Raw genomic sequence first — 25429 nt, 5'->3', positions numbered from 1 at the left:
TGCTGGTCCACCTGCCCTGCTTGGGCTTTGTGTGAACACTTCTTCAGTCCAAGGGGTTTCCAGCTTCCTGTGAGCTCTGCGTCCTGTAGTTTCCCGCAGCTCCTCTGACATTTCGTGCCCCTTTGAGACCAAACGTGACCCCTTGGTGGACTCCTGCATCAGATGCCCCACACGCCCTGGTCCTCTGCCCCTGCCTCTCAGCTGCTTTAGTAAAAACGATGATGTGCAGTGGCCATCGTGTGGAACCTGCACGAGCTCCTCTGACCTGCTGTCACGAGTTTCCTTGTCCCGTCCCCTCCCCCAGGTTGACCAGAAGGGTGAGGGGCCTGGACTCCCGGTGCTCATTACACGAATTCACACCCTTCCCGCCCCGGGGTGGAAGAGGGAGGCCCAGCTGGCGGTCCCAGCCCTGATCTTTATCTCCAGGGTGCGCAGAGCTGAGGCCTCAGGTTTGCAGCCGCGCAAGTCCTGCCATCCACGAGCTTGGGCCTCCGTGGCCCTGTGGAGAGCGGGAGGGGCACGCTGGCTCACTGCCCACATTGTCTTGGCACTCGTTTCTCAGGCTGCCCTGAAGAAATACCAGACGGAGCAGAGGAGCAAAGGTGACGCGCTGGACAAGTGCCAAGCTGAGCTGAAGAAACTCCGCAAAAAGAGCCAAGGGAGCAAAAACCCCCAGAAGTACTCGGACAAGGAGCTGCAGGTAGGACCCGGCTGCACGTGCCGGGCGCTCTGCCTGCAGGGACACGCCGGAGGGCTCGGGCCCCTGTTATGGTGTCAGGACTCTCGGTCCTTTCAGAGAGCAGTGAAGGACAGGCCCTCCTGATGGATCAGACCCAGGCTCCACTCTCCTAGGGGATTTCCGGTGGGGGTGCCCCACGTCCCAGAGCTGGCAGCCCTGTCCTGCAGCCTCGGTGGGTGCCATGGCTCTCTGCCAAAGGAGCAGAACCCACAGGGAACCTTCCTGCCTCAGAGAGAGACCTCAGACCGCTACTCCGATTGACTCACAAATGCCCACGCCCAGCGTGGGCTCGGAGCCTCCATCAGGCAGACACTGGCCCGTTCAGCATCTCAGGGGCCCTGCGGTGTGAGGCAGATGGCGCTACAGGACACAGGAGGGGCAGCCCTGGTTGCAGACATTGTGTGCTGGGGTGGGGGCAAGGAATTAGGACAGTGTGGCCTGTGACAGGCATGGCCCCGATACACCTGACTCACCAGAACCCCGCCGCCAGTTGACATAGATCGGGCCCAGACGCTGTTCTCCAAGGTCGTGCGTCCGAGGAGGAGAAACAGGACAGCCACCCCCCCCAACCCGGTCAGCAGTGGAAGCGCTTCCTGGGCACAAGCATGGGGTGACCCCTGGGGTGGACCCCTCCGCTCCTAAAGCCCTGCTCTTCCTGCCGGCCATCAGGGCAGCAAGTCTGGTGGCACCACATACACCATCGGGGCCTCCCTGCATGGCATGCCCCCTGGTGCCGACACCACTGCCCTCAAGCACCTCTGGAGCCCTCCGGGGCCACGAGGCTGCTCCTGGCCACTTGAGTAAGGCGTGGACAAGCAGGCCCCCTGCTCCCCCGAAGCGGCCCGGCCTCTGTGCCTTCTGCGCCTGGGGCTCCTGGTGGAGAGGATGGGCAGGGGACGACAGCTAAGTACCGCAACCCACCATGTGGGAAGCAGCCACGCCTGCAGGGGAGTGGGCTTCTGCAGCCCCTTCCTCACGAGTTTCTCACGGAGTTGCAGTAATAACCCAGCTCCGGCCTTTCTGTAGCATCTTTCACTTTCCCAAACCCATCCCCACCCCTCTTCTCCACCTGCCCCTTAGTCTCCTGAGGGTGCTATTGCAGTGTTAATAGCCTGGGTTATTCCACTCAGGGGCGGGGTAGGGCTGTGTTCCACCCTGTCCCTCCCAGCATCCAGCACAGGCTGCTCACGTGGTGACAGGCAGTACGTGACCTTGTTCCAGTTATCTTCTAAGGGCGGGAAGCAGAGCGGCAGTCCGAGGAGTGTTTCTTGTTCCCTGGTGACACTGAACCTGAGAGGCCAGGCTGGGGGTCGTCAGAGTCCCTCACCCCATGTCTGTGCGGCAGGGGGCAGGCGCTTGGTGTGCTCTGAGCCGGTGGAAGGTACACCAGCTGCCCGTCTCGTGGACAGTTCTGGTCTACCTGGTGGCCTGTGGGGATGCCCAACCCACTCGGGCATCTGAGGGCCCCTCAGCACCTGGGGCTGTTCTTTCTGATCCTTGGAACCCTTGCGGACCTGGCCCAGGAGCCAGGCTCTGATGTCTGCTTTGAGGGGCTGGGAGGGCCCTGGGACCTTCTGGTGTGACAGCCCTTCCCTCCCCACCGTTTCCCCGGGAGGAGTGCCCGGCTGGCAGGGCAGGCGTGGTGAGTTGGCCCAGCCCTTCGCCTTGGCCAAGGTCCTGCGAGTCACAGAAAGCGGCTCATTAAAGACTCTTACTGAGGGAGGGCAGGACTCTGCTCTCCCCGTCTCTGTTTTTTAGAACGCCCCTCCACCTGCAGTGCTCCCACACAGGCCACCCAGTAGCAGATCAGCCGTGGGGGCAGCTCCGTCCATCCAGACTGTAGTTCACAGCCCGGCCCTGGAGAGCCCGGCCTCGCCTGGACCGCAGTGACCCGGCCGCTAGACGTGCCTGCTGCAAGCGGGTGTACTTGTGCACTGTCACCGAGTGGGGGTGGATTCCGGACTGTGGACCCCTGGAGATGGGGAAGGACCCCAGGCACTGGCGACCCCCTGCTCCCTCGGAGCCTCTGTGAGTCCCAGAGTCTCTGGCACCCTGGGGACCTTCACCAGGGTCTGGGCCATGTGTGGCCCAGTGGGCAGTATGTGCAGGTAGGGGTGATCCCGAGCCCCATGGCTGGCACAGGGCCCCCACCTGGGCATCTCCGAGCCACAGCCTGGGCTGACCTGAGCTGTGACACCCCTTGGCAGAGGAGATGGGACACCCAGACTGATGGAGCCTTGTGGCTCTGGTGTCCATCTGTGGGTGTGCGCCCAGTGCTCCCACAGGCAGGTGGCTCAGTGCTCCTGAGACAGGTGGGCTTGCCCGGGGCAATCCCTGGGGTCACCCGTGAGCCTTCTGGAGCCCCTGGCCCACTTGTTCTGCTTCTGACTAGAGCTCAGTGTGGACAGGACACTCACCAGGGAGGGTAGCGAGGCTTCTGGGCACCTGCCAGGCACAGGTCAGCCCTTGGAGCAGCCACATGCCTCCCCAAGGCACCTCTGCTGCCGAGCGGCCCGTCTGCACTGAGCACTGAGGTGGGGCTGTACCCGCGGGTCACGCTCCACGGGTGGTGCCAGGGGAGACTGACCGCCAGTCAGCCTGTGACGGGTTCCCCGTGACGGGGACTGGGTCAGAGCCGGCCATCTTCAGGAACTGCTGGTAATTGAGACTGTGTTTTGGGATTTCCATGAAGAGAACTGATTTTAGGTCAGGAATTAGGCACTTAGAGGCATTTGGGGCGCAAATTAGGACGCGGGCTTCTTTCTAGAAGTAGGGAGCGCCCCAAGCGCTGACCACACGGCGAGGTCACGCTCCACACCTCTGTCACCGCCGGCTCACAGGCGCTGAAGTGCCACGGGGTGGTCGTGGAGGACGCACCGCGTGTCTGACAGTGTGTGGCCACAGGCCTCGTCTGGCGCCGTCTCTGGCCTGGGGTCCTCCTCCCCAGGCGTGGGTGCATAGCTGTATTGTAGCCTGAGTGTCAGGTTCTCCAAGCTTCGAGGTGATTCTGATGGGCAGCTGGCCCCCGGCTGGTCAGCGGTCTCCGGGGCTTCTGACAGAAGGGTCTGGGCTGAGGTGTGGCTGTGCCATGAGCCGTCCCCGGTGAAGCCCTTTGGGAAGGTGGAGCTGGCCAGGCTCTGGGTGCACGTCCCCCTCACAGATCCTGCAGGACCTGGCCAAGGATTTCTTCCGTTTCTGTTTCCCTCGGCCCCACCCCCAGCCCAGCTCTGATTAGGTAGGAGTCCTCGGCCTCTGAGGGGCACCGTGACTGTTAGAAAACCCAGCAGTCAGCGTGCCTTTGGGATTCACATTGGTGTGTGACGTGTGACCAGCAGGGGTCATGGGGACAGAGCGCGTCCTTCCCGCCCTTGTGCAGGCTCTGAGGGAGGGGCCACTGAGACCGCAGTGGAAAGGTGAGAGCCCAGGAAGAGAAGGCTGGAGGCAGATGGGTGGGCATAGATGTGGGGCAGGGTCACCCCCAGTGTGGGCCAAACCGGCTTCCTGAGTGCAGCGGGCCGGGGCCCTTGACCATCCCTGCCAGCCCAGCACCAGGTCCTTAGCAGCCTGGTCCTTGGAGCTGCTGACCCTGGCAGGCTCCTGCTGTCAGGAGGGCAGATGGCCCAGCCACCCCAGCCCACCCACCCAGTGGGGTGGGGGTTGCCGGGGGACCCAGAACTGCTGAGAGCCCCCCTTGCGTCCTGAGCCATCCTCCACTCTCCCTCTCTGAGATGCTGAGAGCAGGGCCTCGGGTGTTCTGGTTTGTGGGGTGTGGGCTGTTGCCAGGGCCTGTGTTGACTGCAGCAGGCAGTTCCGGCAGTCGGCTCCCCCTCCCTGGGCTCAGACTGCGGTCTGAGAAAGGGGAGAGATTCGTTCTATTTAAAGGGATGTGTAATTAACAAAGCAAAAACAAAATAACCATAATTTAGATCTTCAAAAAAGATAATGGCAGAGGCTGGTCCCGATAACACATGATGTTTGACGGCAGTGGTTTAAGCCCCTTATGTGTCTGCTGTTCTTGTTATAAAGAGCTCTTCAGTGCGAAAGACATCTATGGACAAGACATCCCAGCAGTGGGATGTCTTCTTTACTTGGAGATAAGCAGAGGTCCTCTGGGTAAAGCAACTGAAAAGCCAGAGTATCCTCTTAGGGCTTCTGTGTCCCGAGATGGCATCATCTGCTCAGTCCTCCGGGGGACTCTGCCCCCCAGCCCCGTACCTACCCCCAGTTCCCCAGATTAAGCCCCCCCAGTGGGCTGCCTAGCTAGATAACACTGTGAGAAATCTGGAGCGACTTCTGCTTTCAGAGCTGGGAGGACTTTTGGGGGCAGCGCCAGGCACATGGCCCCTGTCTTTTTGCACTGAGAGGTGGGCACATAATAAGTGTGATACAGGAAAAGCGTTTTACTGGGCAGAACACATCTAGAGTGTTATTTAGACACGTAATCATTGCGCCAGATACTAGTGAGGTGTGTTGTGTTTGTCTCTTTCCTGCTGAGTCTTTGAAATTGGGTGTGAGTTCCGTACCTGCGAAACCTCTGGGGTCACGTGAGGAGGGGCTGCCTAGTTGGGTGGTGACGTTGTGTCTCAGCCCCTGAGGAACCTGAGACCCAAAGGGTCCAGAGACTTGGCCACCCAGCAGGTGGGCACGGGAGCCCAGGTTCTGCCCTCCTCCAGGTCCCAGGGCGGCAAAGCAGACCCAGGTGGCATGGATCCCAGAAGCCCCCGGGCTCCCCAGCAGCCACCGAAGCCCTTGGCTCAGGGTGCTCGCAGATTACTAAGAGCCGTCCCCTTGGGCCTCAAGGCCTTTGTCAGCGTGTCCAACCCACTGGTGTGGACCAAAGTGGCCTCACATTCTCTCTTTGGTCACGGAACCCTTTGCCGATCTAGTGGTGGTTGTGGGCCCCTTCTCAGGAAAATGGGCAGCCTGGGCCCCTGGGTCTGTGTCACCCGCGAGGGGCACTGCGCTCTCTGCCTGAGAATGTGCCCACAGCACGTGCCCCATACTGCTGACTGCTGGCTTTTCCGCCTGCTGGCCTATGGGAAGGAGGGCGCACTTGCCCTCTGCTCAGCCCTGGTCCCCAGCCCTGCTTGGAGCTCTTGTGCTTAAGAGAGATTCTTAACAGTCCGCTGAACCGAAGGCTGGCCATCCTGTTCTTGGCCTGGGCACAGGGTCCAAGGGTCCAGGAAAGCCACCGGCTGCCCCCAGAACGTACCCAGTGACCGGATGCAGCTGGGGGCATCCCATTCCGGCTGTTCCTTTCTGTCCATCACAGCTGCCGGGGTTCCCTCCTTGTCTCCTTGGAGTGATGGTCATGGGCAGTGACAGCTGAGGGCCAAGGGTCCCCCTGTCATTCCCCAGCTGCAGCGGTTAGGGACCGCATGGGAGAAATTTGGAGAAATGTGGGAAAGCTGGGTGGCCTATTGGGTGAGGGAGACCAGAGCCCCGGGTGTTTGCTAGAGCGCCCCTCCCCCGCTCTGAGTCACCAGGCCGCTTGCAGAGGAGACGTGTGTCCCAATCACTTTTGTCTTCTCGGATTACAGGGCTGTTCAGCCCAGGGTGACTAAGTGGGAGCGTTCCGTGGGTCTTAAATGCTTTCAGCTGGGTGTTTCTATAGTGCCGTCGCCATAGCACCCGCTAAGCCAGGAGCAGGGGTGGGGGGTGGGGAGTCAGGACGCTGGGAGCCTGGCCACGGTGCCCCCCTGTGGCGGGGACAGGCTCAGGCTATTTTCTGTGGCCTGTTTGGAACCCCTCAGGGCTGTCAGGTGAGGCACGTTCTGTCCTCTGCCCGTCCCAGAGAGTGCGGGCATTCCTGCGTGTTTGGGAATGTCCCCTGCCCACAGCGGCCAGTGTGGCCTGGGGTGTCCTCCTCTCCCGCCCCTTTGGATACGAAGCTCCTCACTTGGCCTAGATTTCTAGGGTCTGCCCTTCAAAGTGATGGCCTCTCTCCGCAAGGAGGCAGCTTTGGGGAAGGTCAGGAGGGCTGGCAGTTATTCCTTGACAGAAGTGGCAGCCTGGGTCCTGGCCGGATGCTGGGTGAGGAGGAAGGGTCAGCTCTCCTGGGCCGGGCACCCCAGCCAGGGCGACGTCTCTCCTGCCCCGTCCCGGGCAGGTGTGGTCCTGGAAAGACACTGCGTGGCTCCGGGAGCCCCCGGGTCCCTGCCTGAGACCTGAGCTGCTTCTGGCCAATCTTGGGGCTTGTTTGAATAAATGGAAATCTTAAAAATAAACCGCCGCTTCCTCCCCCGGCACGGGAGGCTGCCAGGCAGCTAATGAGGCCAGCACCCCGCGCCAGCTCGCCCGGAGCCAGTTTCTCTCCCCTCCAGGGAGTGGGAACATTGAGGTGAAAGACGTTACCGCAGCCTGAAAACCCAGAAACCGGCTGCAGGACGGATGGGACGCCGGGCGGTGAGAGGAGGAGCCGTCCTCAGCAGCGGGCTCGGGGCGGGTGGACCCGGGGGGCCCACGTCCCGGTTTACACCGCTGTCCTGGGGTGACCGCTCACGGAGGTGTCTTCCTCCGCCCCCAAAGTCTCTGCTTAGGTGACCGTGGGTGCCTCCCTTGGGCTTGCCTTCTCGAGGCTCTGTGCTGACTTCTCAGGGCCTCAGCCTCTCTTACCCAGTCACCCCATGCCCACCCTGCCTCCCAGGCCTGCCTGGCACTGGAGCGGCACCCCGGAGGGTGGGAGGTGGTGACCCCAGGGACCGGCTGGCTGCGGCTTTTACTAGAGTTAAACCCCAAAGTTCTCCTTCTAGAGCTTTGCAGAGACTCTGGAAGCCCCTTAGGGGGCTCTCAGGATCACAGCTGAGCCCAGGTGCAGCCATGTACTTGAGAGCAGGCCAAGGGAGGCATCTTGGTTCAGGGCTGGTTGAAGCCTGCAGGGCCACACCGATGTTCCACTGTCCCCCGGAGTGGGTAGGACAGCCACGGAGGAGAGTGGGCGGAGGCCCTGGGGGGTTTCGGTCTAATGCCGGGTGCTATTTAGGTGATGGGACGCGGGCAGCAGGGGCCTGCATCAGTGTCCCCATCTCTGAGCGAGCCCTGCCCCATCCAGGCCCTTGTGTCCAGCAGGTGTTCCCACCTTCAGGCCTCTTGTCCACATGGGGGCTTTGGGGTGTGAGCCAGCCCCTTGGTGGGCAGCATCTGAGGGGTCCTTTCACACAGCACAGCCTTGCCTGCTGTGGCACCCCACATCTGCAGACTCCCCCGCTTCTAGAGGAGCCACTCTGCAGGCTGAGGGGCAGAGGCTGAAGGTCTGGGTGTGCACGGGTTTCACCACGTGGGGCTCGGGAGCAGGGAGGCGGGCTGGTGGAGGCAGCCAGCAGGGCTGCCCTGAGGGCCTCTCCCCTCCTGCTCGAACTTTGTCAGGCACACCTCGTGGCCTGGCTGGCCCTGCGGCTGCTCAGGAGGGCCAGGGCGGATTCCTCCGGGGTCGGGGAGTGGGCTGGCCACGTGGAGGGCCATTTAAGCTCTCAGGGTAAGGAGAGTGGGGTTCAGTGTTGAAGGGAGGGTGGTCTGCACATGCAGCGGGGAGCAGGGTCCCTGTCCTGGTGAGAGTGCTGGGCAGGCAGGCTCACACTGGCAGAGCCTTGAGCTGGGGACAGCGCTGGGGACGGCCCACACCCAGCAGGCGTTTGCCCTACAGCTGCACGCCGCTGCGAAGGGGGGACCAGGGAGGGGCCAGGAACAGCCTGCACTGCACCCACCCGGCTCTGCACCACCCACCCATGCTGAGTCAGAGCTGTGGGGGAGGCGGTGAGTCAGGCGGGGGAGGCCACCCCCTCGTGGCCCGGGTCTGCCCCTGCCAGAGGATGGGGCTTGATTCTGTGAAGGCTGGTCCCCTCGGCCGGCCGGCGCGGTAGAGGGGGATCCCAGTTCAGGACAGAGGAGTCTGTGCCCCTTGTGGAGCGTGGAGTGGGCTTGGGGGAGAGAGGGGAGACAGGGAGGGGGCTGGAAGGCTCTCCTGCATCCCAGAGGCAGGGCCGCACATAGACGCGGGGGGCCTGCAGGCCTCCCTGGGACAGCTGCCCCGAGTCTTGCTGGGACTGTTACTGGAACTTTCCATCCTGCAGAACCAGAGCGTTCTGGTGTGCTGTAGCATCGAACTGTGCGCTCTGCCCACTCCCATGGGATTCGTGCGTGAACTAGTCATTTTCCAACGCACAGTGCCAGCTGAGCTGTCCTGATCTTCCGACTATCAGGATGGCTTTTATGGTTGGTGTCTGGGTCTGAGGGAGCTGCCACACCAGCCTCACCGGGCAGTCTGCCACATGGTCCCCACACATGCAGCTGCCAGGGCGCCAGGGGGCAGTGGCTCAGCGGGATAGTCTCTTGGCCAAAGTGAGTGGCCACACGGCCAAGCACCCACCCTGGTGGGCTGGCCGGGAGGTGTGCTCCGCCTCTGTGGGGCTGCTCAGAACGGGAGGTTGACGGGGTGTTGTCCCGTTGCGGGCTCATCTGCCTCTCCCACCCCCAGTACATCGATGCCATCGGCAACAAGCAGGGTGAGCTGGAGAGCTACGTGTCCGACGGCTACAAGACCGCCCTCACCGAGGAGAGGCGGAGGTTCTGCTTCCTGGTGGAGAAGCAGTGTGCCGTGGCCAAGAACTCCGCCGCCTACCACTCCAAGGTGGGTGCTCGCTCCGCCCGGGACTGGGCCCTCGTTGGCAGAGACTGCCTCCCTGGGGAACACGGGGGCGTGCCCCACCTTGAGCTGTGATGAGGGAACACTGTGCTGAATGTCCCGTGCATTTTCGATCTCCTCAGGAGGAGAGTTCTGGAAGGACAGTTACCAGGTCAAGGTTGCAGATGTTTTACAACTCCCAGTAGAAATTGCCAGGTGCTTTTTTTGAGAGCAATTACACCAGTAACTCAAGCTTTCCTGGTGGCTCTGACAGTAAAGAATCTGCTGGCAATGCAGGAGACCAGGGTTCAGTCCCTGGGTCAAGAAAATCCCTTGGAGAAGGGAATGGCAACCCACTCCAGTATTCTTGCCTAGAGAATTTCATGGACAGAGGAACCTGGCTAGCTACAGTCCATGGGATCGCAAAGAGTGGAACATGACTGAACAACACTTCAAGTTTCACTTTTCACATCAGTAGCCCACTGAGAGGGTCTTCTCCAGGGAGCAAGCTCCTTGGGAGGTGCTGCAGTACCAGCCCCTATAGAGGCCAGCTTAGCCCCCCAAGGCCAGCACGACCCGGAGTACACATCTCCCCTGAAAAAACGGATAGTTTCGGTGGGGCTTCTGTTCCCCGTAGTCCACAGGTAGGAACTGGAGTGGGGTCAGAGCTGTCAGCTGGAACATTCCAGAATGTTCTGAGAGCTTAGGTGTAGTTAGGCAGCCCTAGCCAACCAGGGAGACCCTCATTTGTGTCGTTTTTCCGTAAAGGTGTTCTGGGGGCAGCACCTCACACGTGTTTGATCTGACTCAGCTTCTGGTCCCCAGGCTGGCAGATGCCCTCAGCCTCCACGGAGAGGCTCCTGCCTGCCCGGGCCTGCCCGAGGGCCTGCTGCTGCCACAGGTGCAGCGCAAGGACAGTGATGGGCCTTGTGTCCTCTGCAGGGTCGGGGTGGGGCCACCCCGCCACGTGAGACTGCATTCAGGTCCTGTGCCTGGAGGACTGGCTGGCAGCGGGGAGGTGCTTGCTAGAGCTGCAGTGCTCCGGCAGCGCCGCCGCAGCGCCCACACGGCTCCAGCAGCCGTGCGGCAGGCGTGTACGCCCTCTGGCGGCCGCTGGGCCCTGTGGCTGCTCAGGAGAGCGAGGACCCATCCGTGATGGAAGGAAGGCAGGAAAGCCATTCTTTTCTAGGATGCCACCATCTCTGTTTCCTGCGGGAGGGCAGATCGTGTGTATGCGAGATGACTTCCCAAGAAACGACCCCAGCCCCCCAGGAGGTTTGAGAAAGGCACAAGCCCCGGGTCTGGGGCACCAGGGCATGAAGGCAGAGCCCCACTGCTGTTCCTAGCAGCAGGCAGCTAACATTTCCCTGTTGTCTGGGTTCAGGCCTGAAATGACAGGGCCATCAACTGAGGGGGAGCCCTGAGTGGTCCCTGTTGGTGAGGGTTCCTGCTGACCCAGTTTTTCACCACCAGCCCAGACCCATCAACTGTTCCTTTCAGCCAGAGGCTGGATTGTAACTGTCTTCAGTTTGGGCCATTGCACAGGGAATGTGGCCACTGACATGTAAGCCAACTGCCCTGGCTGTTTTCCAGTTAAACGTTCTACGCAGATGAGCAGCCAGCCCTCACGGCCCCTGGTCTAAACCGGAAGTTGGGGGAGGGGCCCTGGCCTGCTCCAAAGGGCTGTTGTCCAGCATCCCCCAGTTTTCCCATGTGGGCGCCACCTCCCAGCCCCAGACACAGGTCAAAAGAAGTGGGAAGATAAGTGAGGGGAGACAGGGCTGGACAGACCCATCCGAGGTCCTGGAGACCTTGACTGCCCTAAGCTCCACCCAGGGTGGGTCTGGGGTCTGCATGGAAACACAGTTGTATCATGTGCTACAGGTAGGGTAGCCCACGTCGGCCAGAGGGCTAGGACAGGGGAGGCAGAGCCGTCTCCAGGGCCCTAAGTGTGTCCATGCCATGGGTCCAAGACCCCTGAATGGGCTGCAGGGGATCTCAGGCTAGTGTCTTGCTTTTGGCCACCCCCTCACGCTGGGACCCTGGTCAGGCCTGTAGCTTCCTCGTGCTTTGTCAGGCCCTTGTGCCCTCTGGCCCCCTGTGTCCTGGGCAGACCCTGGAGCACACTGGAGGGACAGCTGGGCTCGAGGGCCCCTGGGTTGGGGTGGGAGGCCCTGGGCAGCTGTGTCCCTCCCCAACAGTGCCCTCAATCTACCTGAACGGCACTCTTCTAGTACCTCATGGTTGGCCCACGAAGAGCCTATCCTGTTCCCTGGCTGACCACGCGAGCTCCTGTTCTTTCAACTCTCTCAGGCCCCTGGGGAGGCCCCTCTCAGGTCAGGCCTTGGTTTGACCTCATTCTGAGAGGTCTCTCAGCTGAGGGGCATGCTGTACCATATCCGGCCCCTTTCCCAGGTCAGGAGTCAGGGACTTAGAGGTGGCTCACCTGGTTGAGGCACCCCACCTGGCGAAGAGCAGCCCCAGCCAGGTGTGCCTACCTGGGGTTGGGTGTGTCTCTTCAGGAGCCACATGGTGCCAGCTGGGAGCCGAGGGGCTGTGTCTGTGAGGTGGACCACAGGCCCTGGGCTCTCCTGGCCCTGCGGGGAAGCCCCCCCCGGCTGCGGAAGCCTGAGCTGGCCCTCACGCCCGCCCTGTTCGGCTTCCTCCACTCTAGGGCAAGGAGCTGCTGGCGCAAAAGCTGCCGCTATGGCAGCAGGCCTGTGCCGACCCCAACAAGATCCCCGACCGCGCCGTGCAGCTGATGCAGCAGATGGGCAACAGTAACGGCTCCATCCTCCCCAGCGGCCTTTCGGCCTCCAAGTCCAACCTGGTCATCTCAGACCCCATTCCAGGGGCCAAGCCCCTGCCGGTGCCCCCTGAACTGGCCCCATTTGTGGGGGTAAGTCCTTGCTTCAGAAAGTTCTGTGGGTGTGGGGGTGGTTCCCCTTGGTGCCAGTGGTTGGCATCCTGGGGTGCCCTAACAGGGAGACCTTGCCAGGCTCAGGCCCTCCTGCCACCCCACACCCATGTCACCTCTTGTCGACAGCGGCTGTCTGCCCAGGAGAACGCACCCGTCATGAATGGCGTCTCGGGCCCAGACAGCGAGGACTACAACCCATGGGCTGACCGCAAGGCCACCCAGCCCAAGTCCACGTCACCCCCGCAGTCTCAGAGCAAGCTGAGCGACTCCTACTCCAACACGCTTCCCGTGCGCAAAAGTGTGGCGCCCAAGAACAGCTACGCCACCAGTAAGCGCTCCACTGGGGCCCCAGGCCCACCTGGCCCACAGCAGTCATGGCATCCCCGAGGGGAGGCTGGGGGGAGCCTGGAGGCTCACCGGCACGCGTGTGTGCAGCACCCTGGGGACCGCTTTGAGATTTCCATCCCAGATCCTTGAGCTTGACCGGGCTCCCCCGTGAAGTGAGTGTGGCAGGGCAGGGCAGTGCAGGGATGCCAGCAGCTCAGCCAGTGACAAGAGCGGGTGAGTGTCGCTGGAGAGCACTTTGCTGACCGTGGGACCATTCCTTGCCCTGCCTCCAGCACGTCTGCTATGGACGGCACTCCCCCTCCTGCAGCCCCCCCAGTGGGCCTTGGCTTGTGAGGGTCTCCCCATTAGCAGATGGGAAAGCTGAGCCTAAGACCCAGAGAACTGCCCCAGCTAATGAGCGGCAGGTCAGAGGCCGCATCCACACACACCCCAGCTCCAGCTCCTTCCGGAGTCTGAGCCAGACAGCCCTGGAGGCCTGGCAGCCATCCATAAGTGTGGAGCGTCCACCTCCAGGCCCACCTGGGGGCTCCGAGCGTCCCATGGTCAGACAGCCGAACTGACGGGAGGGTGACTGCGCCCTTCCCTGCGTGGGGTGGAGCTCCCCCTCACACCTGCCCTGATGTTCCCAGCAGCTGAGAACAAGACCCTGCCTCGCTCGAGCTCCATGGCCGCCGGCCTGGAGCGCAACGGCCGCATGCGGGTGAAGGCCATTTTCTCCCACGCGGCCGGGGACAACAGCACTCTGCTGAGCTTCAAGGAGGGTGACCTCATCACCCTGCTGGTGCCCGAGGCCCGAGACGGCTGGCACTACGGCGAGAGCGAGAAGACCAAGATGTGAGTCCGGCGGGGGCGTCAGCCTCCTGACCCAGGTCCCTGCGTCCTGTCCCTGGGTCCTCCTTCAGACCAATTATCCAGGTCCCACGGGTCTGTTAGGAGGGACAGACCCCCACCAGCCCTCACTTTTATGTCCCTTGACTCAGTCCAGCACCCCACGTGTGCATATGGCCTCCCAGTCAGGAGAAGCCAGCCTTCTACCCCAGAGCCTTTCTGTGCATGTGAGCCACCCTTGTGAGGGTTCCAGAAGTGGCTTTGAGTCACGGGCCACACCTTCACAGCTTAGTTTGACACTTGTTGCCAAGAGGCTGTGCCAATGCCTGGCTCTCGCTCAGCCAGAAGCTGCCCAGGTCAGGGGCTGTCCCTTCCAACTGCTCCCACCACCACCACCACCATCGTGCGTGGGTCTTTAGGTGGGCTGAGAGACCCCTGCCCAGGGGTCAGCCTGCCTCCACCAGGGAGGGAGAGGCTGGGCTGAGCTTGGCTCTGGCTTCCTGGCAAGCGCCATCCTGGGTGGGGAGCTCTGAGTGCCAAGGGGCACCCTCCCCGTGGGGGCTCTGGGCGGCCTCTCCTGTTGGGTCTGTGGCTTTGCAGCCATGTGGAGCTGAGCCAGGAATCCCATCCTGCTTGCTGAAGAAGTTGGAGCCCTGCTTGGTCCTGGCACCTTCGCTCACCCACAGCCCCACTCCTGTCCAGGGCAAGGTGGCCCAGAGCTGGATGGATGCCCCAGTGGGGTCTCCTGGTCTCCCTGGAGTGTGTGCACGCACCCCCTTCTCAGATGTGTGCAGCTGGGCAGGGGAACGGGTGGGACCTGGGGCCAGCTGACGCGCTCTGATGGGGCCTCCTGTTCCAGGCGGGGCTGGTTTCCCTTCTCCTACACCCGAGTCCTGGACAACGACGGTGGGGACAGGTTGCACATGAGGTGAGCGTGCTGGCGGGCAGATGGCCTGTAGCTCGGGGCAGGGGCTGCACACTTGAGACCCTTGGGTCCAGGGGTGTGGAGGTGCTGTGAGGGGTGGAGGTGTCTGAGAGCTGGGTGAGGCGGGGCGGGGGCTCACCCGAGATGGCAGCAAGGGTGAACTGGGCTCCCCTTACCACCCTGGCATGCCTTACACTCTGCTCTTAAGAGGGGGCGGGGTGGGGGCTGGGGGGGCCCAGCTGGGCCTGGCTGACCACCCTGCCCACCCCCACAGCCTGCAGCAGGGCAAGAGCAGCAGCACGGGCAACCTCCTGGACAAGGAGGACCTGGCCCTCCCGCCCCCTGACTATGGGACGTCCTCCCGGGCATTCCCCACCCAGACAGCTGGCGCCTTCAAGCAGAGGCCCTACAGCGTGGCCGTGCCCGCGTTCTCGCAGGTGAGTGCAGGGCCGCAGCGGGGGCTGTAGGCGGGCGGGTTCAGGGTGCCTCCCCCAAAAGGCCTGGTACTCGGGAGCTTTGGATTCGGCCTTAACACCCCTGCAGTGATCTGCTCAGGGGTCACAGCTCAGCATCCTCTATAGTCTCAGGGCTCCAGAGAAGCGCGGTTACCCCTCTGTCTGCCCTTCCCTCGGCCTGGGGATCACTCTGGATGCCACCTCTTGGGAGGAGGAGCTCCTTCCCTGAGACCCAGGAGGCTCCTGCAGTCGTGGGTTTGAGTGCAGATGGATGGCTACCCTGTCTCTGCCTGAGACGTGACCAGAACCTTCTAGTTAGCGTGTCTGGGCTCTTAGGAGGCAGGGCCAGCCATGTGTGGTCCGTCTACCTGGAACCAGGGAGCCAGAGGGAGAAGATCAAGGCTTGGGTACCCGGCGGTCCTCCAGTGCAGGGTGGTCTTCAGGTCAAGGTGGGCCCGTGATGTGAGTGTGGATGGTCCCCACAGCTCTGCTGGGAAGCTCGTGGGTTGGAGAGGGCCCAGACTTCCAGGACGTTTGCTGTGGTGGCACGGTGGGCAGGGGCCAGCAACTTTGTTCCATGCTGGTCTCCAGGTCAGAGCCTCACTCTGCCTGGGGGCCAGGGGACCCAGGTGGCAGGAGAGGAATCAAAGAGAACTCCTATTTCTCTAGAATTTGGGCAGCCAGAGAGTTGACCCAACAGCGGGGGGTGGGGGCGCTCCCAGGGGGCTCCCATGTTGACAGTGTGACGTCAGAAGTGGGCAAGGCAAGGAAGGGCTCTGGGTACGTGGTGGCCGACTCGCCCTGTCCAGATGTCTGTGTCTGGTGGCTGTCGTGAGCGGCCTCACCCACCCCTCCCTGCCACGAGGAGGGCTCAGCTGGTGTGCGCTGTATGAGGTGTCCAGGGTGTCTTCAGGGAACTGATGATTTAGGCACAGTGAGCACGTGATTTGAGACAACTTAGGTGGTGAGTGGGGCGAGGTGGGTGGTGTGGCTGGGCCTTTGGATGGAACATTTTGGAGATAGTGAGGCTGGGTCAGGGCGAACAGCAGGGAGGGCGAGGCGGATCCAGCCTTGGGGGAGCCGTGGCACCTCAGGGGTCACGGGGCCCACTTGCTGAGCTGTGAGACACCCCGGTCCCTCTCCAGCCCTACCCAGGCCCCATGGCACAGCTGGCCAGGCCTGGAGGGGTCTGACCACTGCTTGCTGCTCTTGCATTCCAGTCTTTGGACTTGGTTTTAAGGCTAAGAGAGCTGAGGAGGGTGTCCCCAGTACCCCTTGGTGGCTTTGGGGCAGCAGCTTCTTTGCGGCCAGGCAGCTACAGTGGGAGTGTTGGGGCTCAGGGGGACGCTTCGCCCAGGGTCCAGCACAGGCTTGCATGAGGCAGGCTGCGCTCCCTGCATCAGGCTCTGCCAGCCCAGCTTCCCCTCCCAGACCCTACCCTCGACCCTCCACGGTTTCAGACTCTGGGGTCCCCAGGAAGCCCTCACATGCCGGGTTTTTTACCACATGACCCTCACAGCTAAGGGCCGCAGGGAACATGTGCGGAAGGGGGTCACTAGGTGACCTGTCTTGTGTGAGCTCTCCGTTGGCCACTGGCCAGATAAGGAGGCATCCCTGCGAATCGGGGAGGGCCCTGCTGGGGCTGGGAGGGGTGCTTCGTGTCCTCAGCTGCAGGCAGCATCACACACCCTGGGGTCAGGAGGGATCCCTGTCCTGCAGACCCCGCCTCAGCCCCTGGCTCCCCAGCCTGACCTGTTTCTGCCTTTTCCTCACCAGGGTCTGGATGATTATGGGGCACGGGCCGTGAGCAGGTAAGAGATTTTCAGACTCGTCTTCGGGAGCTGTGGGCGGTGGGGAGCCGTCCCACCGGAAGCTGGAGCCGGGTGGTCCCTTTCCCAGGCCTGCTCGGTTGGGGCCTGTCTGGAGACCACAGTGTCTCCACTCCAAGACAGTGAGCGGGGCCTGGGGCACCTGGTCTCTGACCCTCACCCCGCTGTGCCCTCCCCAGTCCGCTCTGTAGGGCAGGGCCCTCCGTGCAGGATGCCCTGACCCCTGGCAGCAGCTGGGGGTCCCCAGATATTGCCCATTGGGGAAAGCGGCCCCTCCCGGAGCTGCCTTCATGCTCCCCTTGTGGGTGGGTGGAGGTCAGGACTGGCCCTGTGCCCAGGCTGGAGCCAGGGACCCACTGCAGCCACTCTCGGGTCTCCCATTCTCTCCTGGGGAGGCCTCCAGGCGGCCCACCGCCACCGCGTGACCCCTTGGCCTGGTTGCTTTGCGGCCCGGCTCTTTCCTGGAGTCCAGGTGTCTCTTCTCGGCCAGGAGCGGGGCTCATCTGCCCCCTGTGCCCCTGACCTGGGCTCCGCCCTGGCCCTGGGGGTCTCCTGTCCCCACTCCCTGAGGGCCAGGCGGCCGGCCGCGGGGAGGCGTGTGGCCCGGCAGCTGTCCTGTGCTTTGTTCACAGCGGCAGCGGCACGCTGGTGTCCACAGTGTGAGGACGCTGACCGGGCAGCTGCTCAGAAGAGCTCCCGCCGCCCCCCGCCCCCCGGTCTGTCTGGCCTCCATCGGTCTCCTCCGCTCTCGTTGGTGTCTTCCTGGGTCGTTTTTCTTTCCCACTTGCCCCCTCCCCGCCTTTCGGTTGGTGACCCCAGACTCTGTGATCCCCCAGGGTCCATGGTGCTGCCCCATCTCCGCTCCCTGTGTTTACACACCCGCCCCTGCGCCCCCGTGCGTCCCGCCAGGTGGCCAGCTGGCGCCGGCGGGGCATCCTCGCCACAGCCCCCCTTCCACCGCCGTACTCATGCCGCGCTGTCCCTCTTTGAAGGCTCACCATGAGCCAGGTCTAAAGTTTGAAGAAAAAGAAAAATTCAAAAAAAAACAAAACAAAAAAACAACAAAAAGATGAAAAACAGGAAAAGGACTTTTTCTTTTTTTCCTGAAAAACAAAACAGACCTGCATGGACTCCGGTGTGCGCACTGTTATCTCGCGTCCGACCCCCAGCGCACACTGGCACCTGTGTCGGGAGAGGGGGTGCTGGGGGCCCCGAGAGGCTCTGGGCTGCACCCAGAGAGGGGCTGGGGCTGAGCCGGGGGGCCTCCTGAGGAAGCTGGCCGCTCCTGTGAGGGAGGCCCCGGCCCTGCCCGCCAGGCCGGGCCCCTGACGGCTCCCGGGTCCCGGATGCCACTGAACGATGTGCAGACCAGAACGCGGTGCCAGCCTCGGGCACCATGGCTGCAACTGCACAGGGCGCTGGCAGGAAGGGGGCCCGGCCGCACTCGGACATTCCAAAGACCTCCAGAGACCACCCCCGCCCCCACGTGTTCTGGAAATCGTTTCTCTAACCAGCCTGTGACGGAGCGAGGGCGGCTCCAGGCACCCCGCCGCATCCTCCCTAAACGCTCTCGTCTCTTTGTGTGTCTCGGTGGCTTCAGAAGCAGACACGCTGGACTGAGTGGCTACTGGTTTTGCCTCTTCACGCCTTGAATCTGGGAAGTGAGCGAGGGCGCAGCTGCTCTGCCCTTCCCACCGCGGGAGCCCCCGTGAAGCTGTGGACCCTCCTTTTTCTGATGTGATTTAGCCAAACCTTCCTGCCCCCTCCCGTGGGCTAGGACATGCCTGGTAGCGTGTGTGAGAGAAGCAGCTCAAGATGCAGACAGACCCTGTTTTATAATTTAAGGAGAAAACAAAGCCAGAACACGGACCTTTGTGGAAAAAAAAAAAAAAAAGAACCTTCTATGTTGGTGTTCTAATTTTGCTAAAAGATCTCAAATCCAGGGGATTCCATGCTCAATGGATGAATGTAGACACAAAACCGCAAAACTTGTATGAAGATGTAAAGTGCTGAAAATATTTTTCCTGTTTCCTTTCCCTTTTTTTTTTTTAAATCTGAATTGTGCCCTGTACTGCAGTTGTTTGAATAAAAGTTTTATTTATTGCATCCGGTTGAATGTGGCACCTCCTTCCAGCCCCGCTGCGTGCTCCTGGGCCTTGTGCAAGCCCGGCCACCTTGCCGACAGAACAGCCAAGGTGCAGATACTGTTGGCCCACATGGCTCTCCCTGGGCGCAGCTGGGGAGGCCCCCGCCCCTGTGAGAGCTGCGTGGGCCTGACCCCGGGTCACCCTCCTGGGGCTGGACAACCAGCTCCGCCCTGCGTTCGGTGGTTCTGGCTCCAGGCAGCGTGCCTAACTGCCAGGAGCCCCCATCCTCCGTCCAGCTTGCGTCTCTTCGGGGTCCTCAGCCCTCACTCCCACCCCCTCTACCTGCACCAACCAAGCCTTGTGTTTCCTTGCAGTGCCGATGTGGAAGTGGCCAGATTTTGAGCGGCCCCTGGCTAGAGTTAGTAAGTTGCCCTGGTTTTCTTGTGCTGGTCAGCCTGTGTTCCCAGCAGCTCCGGAGACCCTCTGACCTGGGCCTCTGCTGAGCCTGCCTCTGCTCTCAGCTCTGGCCTTCGCTTCCCTTGGACCTGTCCTTGGGCTCTCGGGTTTCCTCTCTCTGGAAGCTGGTGGGTCTGGCCTGGTCGTCTGTCTGGGTTCCCTGTGCCTCTGCTGGGTGCTTTGGCCACAATCGGGGTGGAGCCTGGTGATCAGCTGCCAGGCTGGCTTTGGGCTACTTGGGCTGAATGCCCTTCAGACCAGTCTCTGGGCGTGGATCTGAACCTGGCCTGGCTGGCTCCTGGGCTGGTGAGTATCAAAGCCCCTCAAGGGCTAGGGAGACCAGGACGGGTCTGGAGACTGCCATGGCTGTGGAGAGAGCCATAGGCACGCAGGGGGAGCAGGCACACGCCTCTGCCCGGCAGTGTGCCACGCTCACCTCCCCTCTGCCCCAAAGTGGCTGAGGGGCTACGTCAGGCTTTCCAGCTTCAGCCCCAGTGGCCGCCTCCAACTCCCACCTGGTGACGGTCTCTTCCCTGGTGCCTCTGGAAAGCAAGCACTGGCAGCCAGGTGGGGAGAGCCCACCGCTCTGGGCGCCTGTGCCTGGGTCAGGGCAGCGCTGCTCCCCGTCCCACCCCAGCCCCGCTCCCTGGGAAGACTGCCACGTGAAGCTGGCACATGGCCCTTTACAAAGATAGCGGTCCCTTCACCCCCTGGTCGTCACCGTGATGCTGACCTCCCTATGGGCAGCCGGGCCACTCCAGCAGGACCTGGACCCTCCCTCTTTGCTACCTTTGTTGAGTTTAGTTTTGGGTTTGGTTTTGGCCACACTGTGTGGCTTGTGAGATCTTGGTTCCCCAACCAGAGCTCAAACCCAGGCCCCTGGCAGTGGAAGTGCAAAGTCCTAACTCCTGAACCACCAGGGTTGTAAGCTGTTCGGTGTTTGTTTATGTCGTTGCCCTTCTCTTTTGAGCTTCAGTGTGATTCCTGGATAACTCTGGAGACAAGTGCTCCTCAGATGGCGGTGTCGGGGGAAATGGCTTTGACGCTGGCTTAGCGTGAATGGCCTGGGCCATCCTTCTCCCCTCCCTCTGTCCCTCCCTTTACGAGATGCTCTGAGACACCTGCATCTCCTGCCCCCAGCTGAGCAACCCCCACCTCTACTGCCCTTGTGGTCACTCTGAGTTATCAGGGCCCAGTGGATCTCATCCCCTGGAGGTACTGGAAGGGGGTGAAGGCCCAGGGAGGCTGGCCTGGCCTCTGCCTGGAACAGAGCCCCAGGGGCACGGTGGGCTGGGGAGCACACAGCACAGCGGCCACGGCCTGTCCTTGGATGGTTCTCCCGGGGCAGGGGTGTCACAAGGCGCCTCTGGTTGGTTGCGGGACCTTGCTCGGCTTTGCCCAAGCTCACAGCTCTGGGGAAGAGACCAAGTCAAGTCCAGAAGGGCCGACTTCTGCAGTTGTGGAAGACATGTTGTAAGAGGAAAACGTCTAAGCGCAAGTTGGAATATGTGCTGTAACTGCCCTCCGTGCCTTCTCTGCTCTGGAGTCGCTCCAGGATACAAGCCGCACTTCGTGCTGCCCAGGTGTTCTCAGAACCACCCCCTTTCTCATTCAGGAAGTGGATCCAGAAGATAACCGAAGGTGACTCCCCCAAATCCTCAGTGACGGATGTCTTCAGGAGACTGGACCCGAACGCTGCTCGGCTGCAAGGGTCCCACCCTATCAGGCCAGGGAGTCTGCAGAGGACTGGGCAGTGGGGACAGAGGGCAGGGGGCCTGGCTCACTCCTGCCTTCACCACACCCAGGACTTCAGGCCTGCCCCCATCCAGGACGGCAAATGGATTCCATGTAAAAGCTGCCGCTGTCCCCATGTCCCTGCTCAGGAGGGGGACAGAGCCCAGCCCCTGGTCCTCTGCCAGAGTGCCTCGTGGCCCTCCCTGGGGGAGGAGCCCCGGCATCCTGACAGCTCTGACCCTTGCACACTCCGACATCTCCCGTTTGGGTTAAGAAGTGCTTGTTCCATGTCTGGGTGGTCCGCTGTTGACTGGCCCCAGCATCCGCCCCGGCGGTGACAGACGTTTGCAGGACAGGAGGATCGACAGTGGCTTCAGTCCAAATCTTGTCCTGTTTTGTCATCCTAGCGTTGACCCCAGCACCCACCCTGGGCCACTAAAGTGTCCCCGTCAGAGTGGCTTATAAGCTTGTCCTTTCACAGAATGTTCCAGAAGGTAGTGGGCACCCATGGGGGCCTCGCCCTTTCCTCTGGTGCTAAAGGGTAAGGGTGTCCCACCCCAGAGTCTCTGGCCAGGGCTTGCAGGAGAGAGTTACTCCAGAGGCCTGGAGCAATTGCAGCCACCACCTGCTTCCTCTGACCCTGCAGGGCGTACACAGCACACGCTTCCATGGTCACGCAGTTTGGGGGAGGAAATGAAGACCATGCGGCTGAGCCGGGCAGCCCCGGGGAAGGTCTCCCTGGTGCAGGTGACGCTGTGGGTGTGCCACCAGTCCTTCCTTTTTTTAAACTGAAGTGTAGCTGATTTGTAGTGCTGTGTTAATTTCTGTCCTCCAGCAAAGTGATTCATTTATACATACATACATTCTTTTTTATATTATTTTCTGTTTATCATAGGATACTTAATATAATTGCCCGCACTACTGTAGGACCTTGTTTATCCATTCTATAAATAATAATTTGCATCTGTTAATCCCAAACTCCAGACCCATCCCTCCTCCCCCTTGGCAACCACACCTCTGTTCTCTGTGAGTCTGTTTCTCTTTGGTAGGTAAGTTCATTTGTATCATTTTTTAGATTCTACATGTAAGTGGTATCATATGATGTCTTTCTGATTTACTTAGTATAATTTCTAGGTCCATTCGTGTTGCTGCAAAATAGCATTATTCCGTTCTTTTTTATGGCTGAGTAATATTCCATTGTATACATAATCATTTTTACTTCATTCATCTGTCAATAGACATTTAGGTTTTTCTGTGTCTTGGCTACTGTGACTAGTACTGCTCTGAACATAGGGGTGCATTTATCTTTTTGAATTCGTTTCCTCAGGATCTATGCCCAGGAGTGGGATTGCTGATCACATGGCAACTCACATACTGTTTCCCATAGCATCTGCACCAATTTCCCACCAACAGTGTAGGAGAGGTCCCTTTTCTCCACACCCACTCTACCATTTATTTTTGACTTTTTAATGATGGTCGTTCTGATCAGTGTGAGGTTGGTGCCTCGGTGTAGCTTTGATTTGTATTTCTTTAACAATTAGTGATGTTGAGCATCTTTGCTCGTGTCTCTTGGCCATCTGTGTGTCTTCTTTGGACAGACGTCTGCTTAGGTCTTATGTCCACTTATTGGTTGGGTTGCTTTTTCGTTGTTGAGGTGTATGAGCTGCTCATATATTTTGGAAATCAAGCCCTTGTCAGTCACATCATTTGCAGGCATCTCCTCCCAGTCCGTCGGTGGTCTGTTTATGGCGTCCTCTGGGCAAAGGTTGGTAAGTCTGATTAGGTCCCAGTGGTTTGCTTTTGCTCTTGTTTCTGTTGCCTTGGAGACTAAGAAAACATTGGTATGATTTATGTCTGAGAATATTTTGCCTGTGTTTTCTCCTAGGAGTTTTATGGTGTCATGTCTTACATTTAAGTCTTTAAACCATTTTGAGTTTTGTTTTTGTGTAGGGTGTGAGGGTGCATTCTAACTTCGTTAATTTACACAAGGCTGGCCACCGACCCTTTTTGATGAGACTGTAGGTGTGTTGGGACACACTTGGCCAGCGCCCCCTTCTGCCCCCGACTCTGATCAGCACACGTGCCATCCTCCCTTCTCTGGGTCCCCACTTCTGCTGGGTCCCCAGCTCTGGATGGACAAACCTGCCCCACTTCTAGGCCCCCTGGGACCACCTGCCCTGACCCTGGCTGGGGACAGCCAAGGGCATAGAGCCCTCCTCCAGGACCAGAGTCCCATCAGGGCAGCAGCCCCCATGGCTGCCTTGCACCCTGTCCCAGGGTCCATGACCCTGGTCACAGCAGAATCGCCAGGCAGTCCCTGCCCGAAGCATATCTGCACAGACCAGAACCAAGGAGACCAGAGAGAGGCCCTGAGGGAGGGAGCCCACGGCCCCACCAGCTGGGTGCAGATGTGCCAAGGCAGGGGTGGAAATGAGGCCGACGTGGGTGCTGTCAGCTGTCGGGCGGTGTCTTGGAGACGCGGAAGCCACGCTTTGCGGCGTCAGCCTCTTTTCCCTAGTTGACCTTTAAACAGCTGAGTCCAGTGTGCCTCAGTGTTTCAGAAAGCGCCAGGTCCTCAGGCACACACAAGGGTGCCCCTCCTCGTGCTCTTCCTGGGCACCTGGATGGAGTGCCTGCCCAGCTCCCACGGACACCCGGCCGCACCGGAGGCCACCCCGCCCCAGGTAACGGCTCTGCTCGTGCTGAGCCCTCCATGTCCTCCGTGCCATCTGTGCTGTCGCCCCGGGACTGCCTGCTGTCCTATGTCATCCCCGCCCGGGCGGGGTCCTCCGAGCCCACTGGGAACCAAGGAGGAGAGGCCTCCGTGAGCTCGAGGCCGGACACCGGCCCCACCCTGCGCTCCTCTTGTTCTGTCTCAGCCCCTTGTCTGATGCATCTGTCTGTCCGTCAGCCGCCGTCTCGGCACCCAGGGGTGGAACGGCTCCTCTCTGAGGAGACGGTCAGCCCCTCCGCAGGGGCTGTGGGCATCCACGCCTACCAGCCCCTTCGCCACGACTGTGCCTGCGCCTTGTCTGTCGTGTGGGTCTGGGACGCATGGGCTGGGCTTGTGCGCTCTGCTGAGCTGTCTCTGTGTCGATGGCCGTGTCCTTGCAGACGGGCTCAGCTGCTGCTCAGGCAGGTGGGGGGTGAGGGGAAACACTGGGCCTTGGGGGGGTTCTGCACGCTAAGCTCAGATGCAGCTCATGGGGGGCTGCCTCGGGCCGCAGAGAGAGGACTGGGGCGCATGTGGAAGGAGCAGAGGGCCCTCCCAAGCCGACTCGCCCTGGGAGGGCCTGCGGTTTGAAGCGGGACAGGTTTGGGAGCAGAGGGTGGTGCACTGAGGCTCAGCTGGCCTTGCAGGCGGGGCCTCCACCACCCCCAGCTCTGAGCCGGGAGGCTGACTGGGGGCGGGGGTGGGGGTTGGTGCTGTCCACAGCCGCAGGGCAGCACGCAGCGCCTCTCCTGAAAACCACTGAAATGGCTCTTCTCTCCTCTCCCCAGGAACCCCTTCGCCAGCGTCCAGCTAAAGCCGACAGTGACCAATGACAGGTCTGCCCCACTCCTCAGCTGACCACCGCGTCTGCACCCACTGCCTGTGGGCCCCTCCCCCCCGCCCCGCCCCGCCCCCTGTTTTGTTACAATCGGCTTGTTCCCTGTTAGAGAATTCCCTCCTTCCAAACCCTTCTGCCCCGACCTCAGTCTGGCCTGGGCTGGACCCTGGCCCTTCCCACAGGGTCAGGAGGTGGCACCTGGGCCATGGTTGAGGAGAATAAGGGGGGCTGGCCCCGGGGCCAACCTTTCGGATCAGGCATGTCTGTTGTGTGGGCCTGGGAGCCTCCAGGGTGCACAGAAGGCCATCCCGTCGGCTTGTAGCTGCAGGGGAGCCCCTGTCCGGTCAGTCATGAGGCCACTCACCTGTGCGTGCCTGCAGGCAGGACACAAGGGCGCGGGGAGCGGAGGGCCTGCCCCTTTGTCTCAGAAGACGGATTTATTAAGAACACGTACCTCCGGCAGACTCTTGCCTGGGCCTCTGCTGGGTCTCCCTGTGCCCACTGGCAGTTTGGGGGGCTTCTCCCTGCCCATACCCGAACTCCCACCCAGAAATGGCTGCAGGGGCCCACCTCTCCTCCCTGGCCCCGAGGAGGGGGATCAATGCTGTGGCCTGGGTCCCCAAGCTGTGTGCCATTGAGGCGGTCCTGGGCCAGGACGCCTGGGTGAGCCTCCCCCATTGATGCCCTGGCTGCTTCCCTATTTCAGCTGAAATACAAGATTTTAGAAACTTTCCTGGGTCTGTGGTATTTGACGTTTGAAGCTGAAATACAGCCAAGCTAACCACGTTGGTGACAGCAGTCCGTATCTTAGGAGATGTCCCAGGCAGCGCTCGCTCACCTCCCAGACCCTCCAAGGAGGTGCTTAGGAGCCCTGCCCCACCTTCAGCCTGCCCACACCCCAGAACACAAAGCCAGGATGGGTGGTGGGGGGCGGGGG

At 61.2% G+C, this 25429-nt stretch overlaps 1 protein-coding gene across 8 annotated transcripts in view; it reads left to right on the top strand.

Annotated features, from left to right (window-relative positions):
- BAIAP2 (BAR/IMD domain containing adaptor protein 2) overlaps nt 1–25224 on the top strand; it is a 63578-nt gene extending 38354 nt beyond the window's left edge. For 2 of the 8 annotated variants that reach the window (XM_061392615.1, XM_061392623.1), the window contains 9 exons: nt 563–700; nt 9213–9365; nt 12034–12258; nt 12358–12607; nt 13260–13461; nt 14315–14383; nt 14655–14817; nt 16612–16646; nt 24443–25224. In XM_061392615.1, the coding sequence (XP_061248599.1) occupies nt 563–700; nt 9213–9365; nt 12034–12258; nt 12358–12607; nt 13260–13461; nt 14315–14383; nt 14655–14817; nt 16612–16646; nt 24443–24512 (1305 nt within the window). In that variant the 3' untranslated portion in view covers nt 24513–25224. Of the gene's footprint in view, nt 1–562; nt 701–9212; nt 9366–12033; nt 12259–12357; nt 12608–13259; nt 13462–14314; nt 14384–14654; nt 14818–16611; nt 16647–17296; nt 18771–19125; nt 19174–20822 lie in introns of those variants that run through there. The other 6 variants (XM_061392618.1, XM_061392622.1, XM_061392619.1 and 3 more) reach the window with 6 other exon arrangements.
- Nucleotides 25225–25429: the final 205 nt, after the last annotated feature.

This window comes from Bos javanicus, chromosome 19, assembly GCF_032452875.1.
Source record: "Bos javanicus breed banteng chromosome 19, ARS-OSU_banteng_1.0, whole genome shotgun sequence".
Taxonomy (NCBI): domain Eukaryota; kingdom Metazoa; phylum Chordata; class Mammalia; order Artiodactyla; family Bovidae; genus Bos; species Bos javanicus.
Note: the sequence above shows the minus strand (reverse complement) of the source record. Positions and strands in the feature narration are given on the sequence as shown.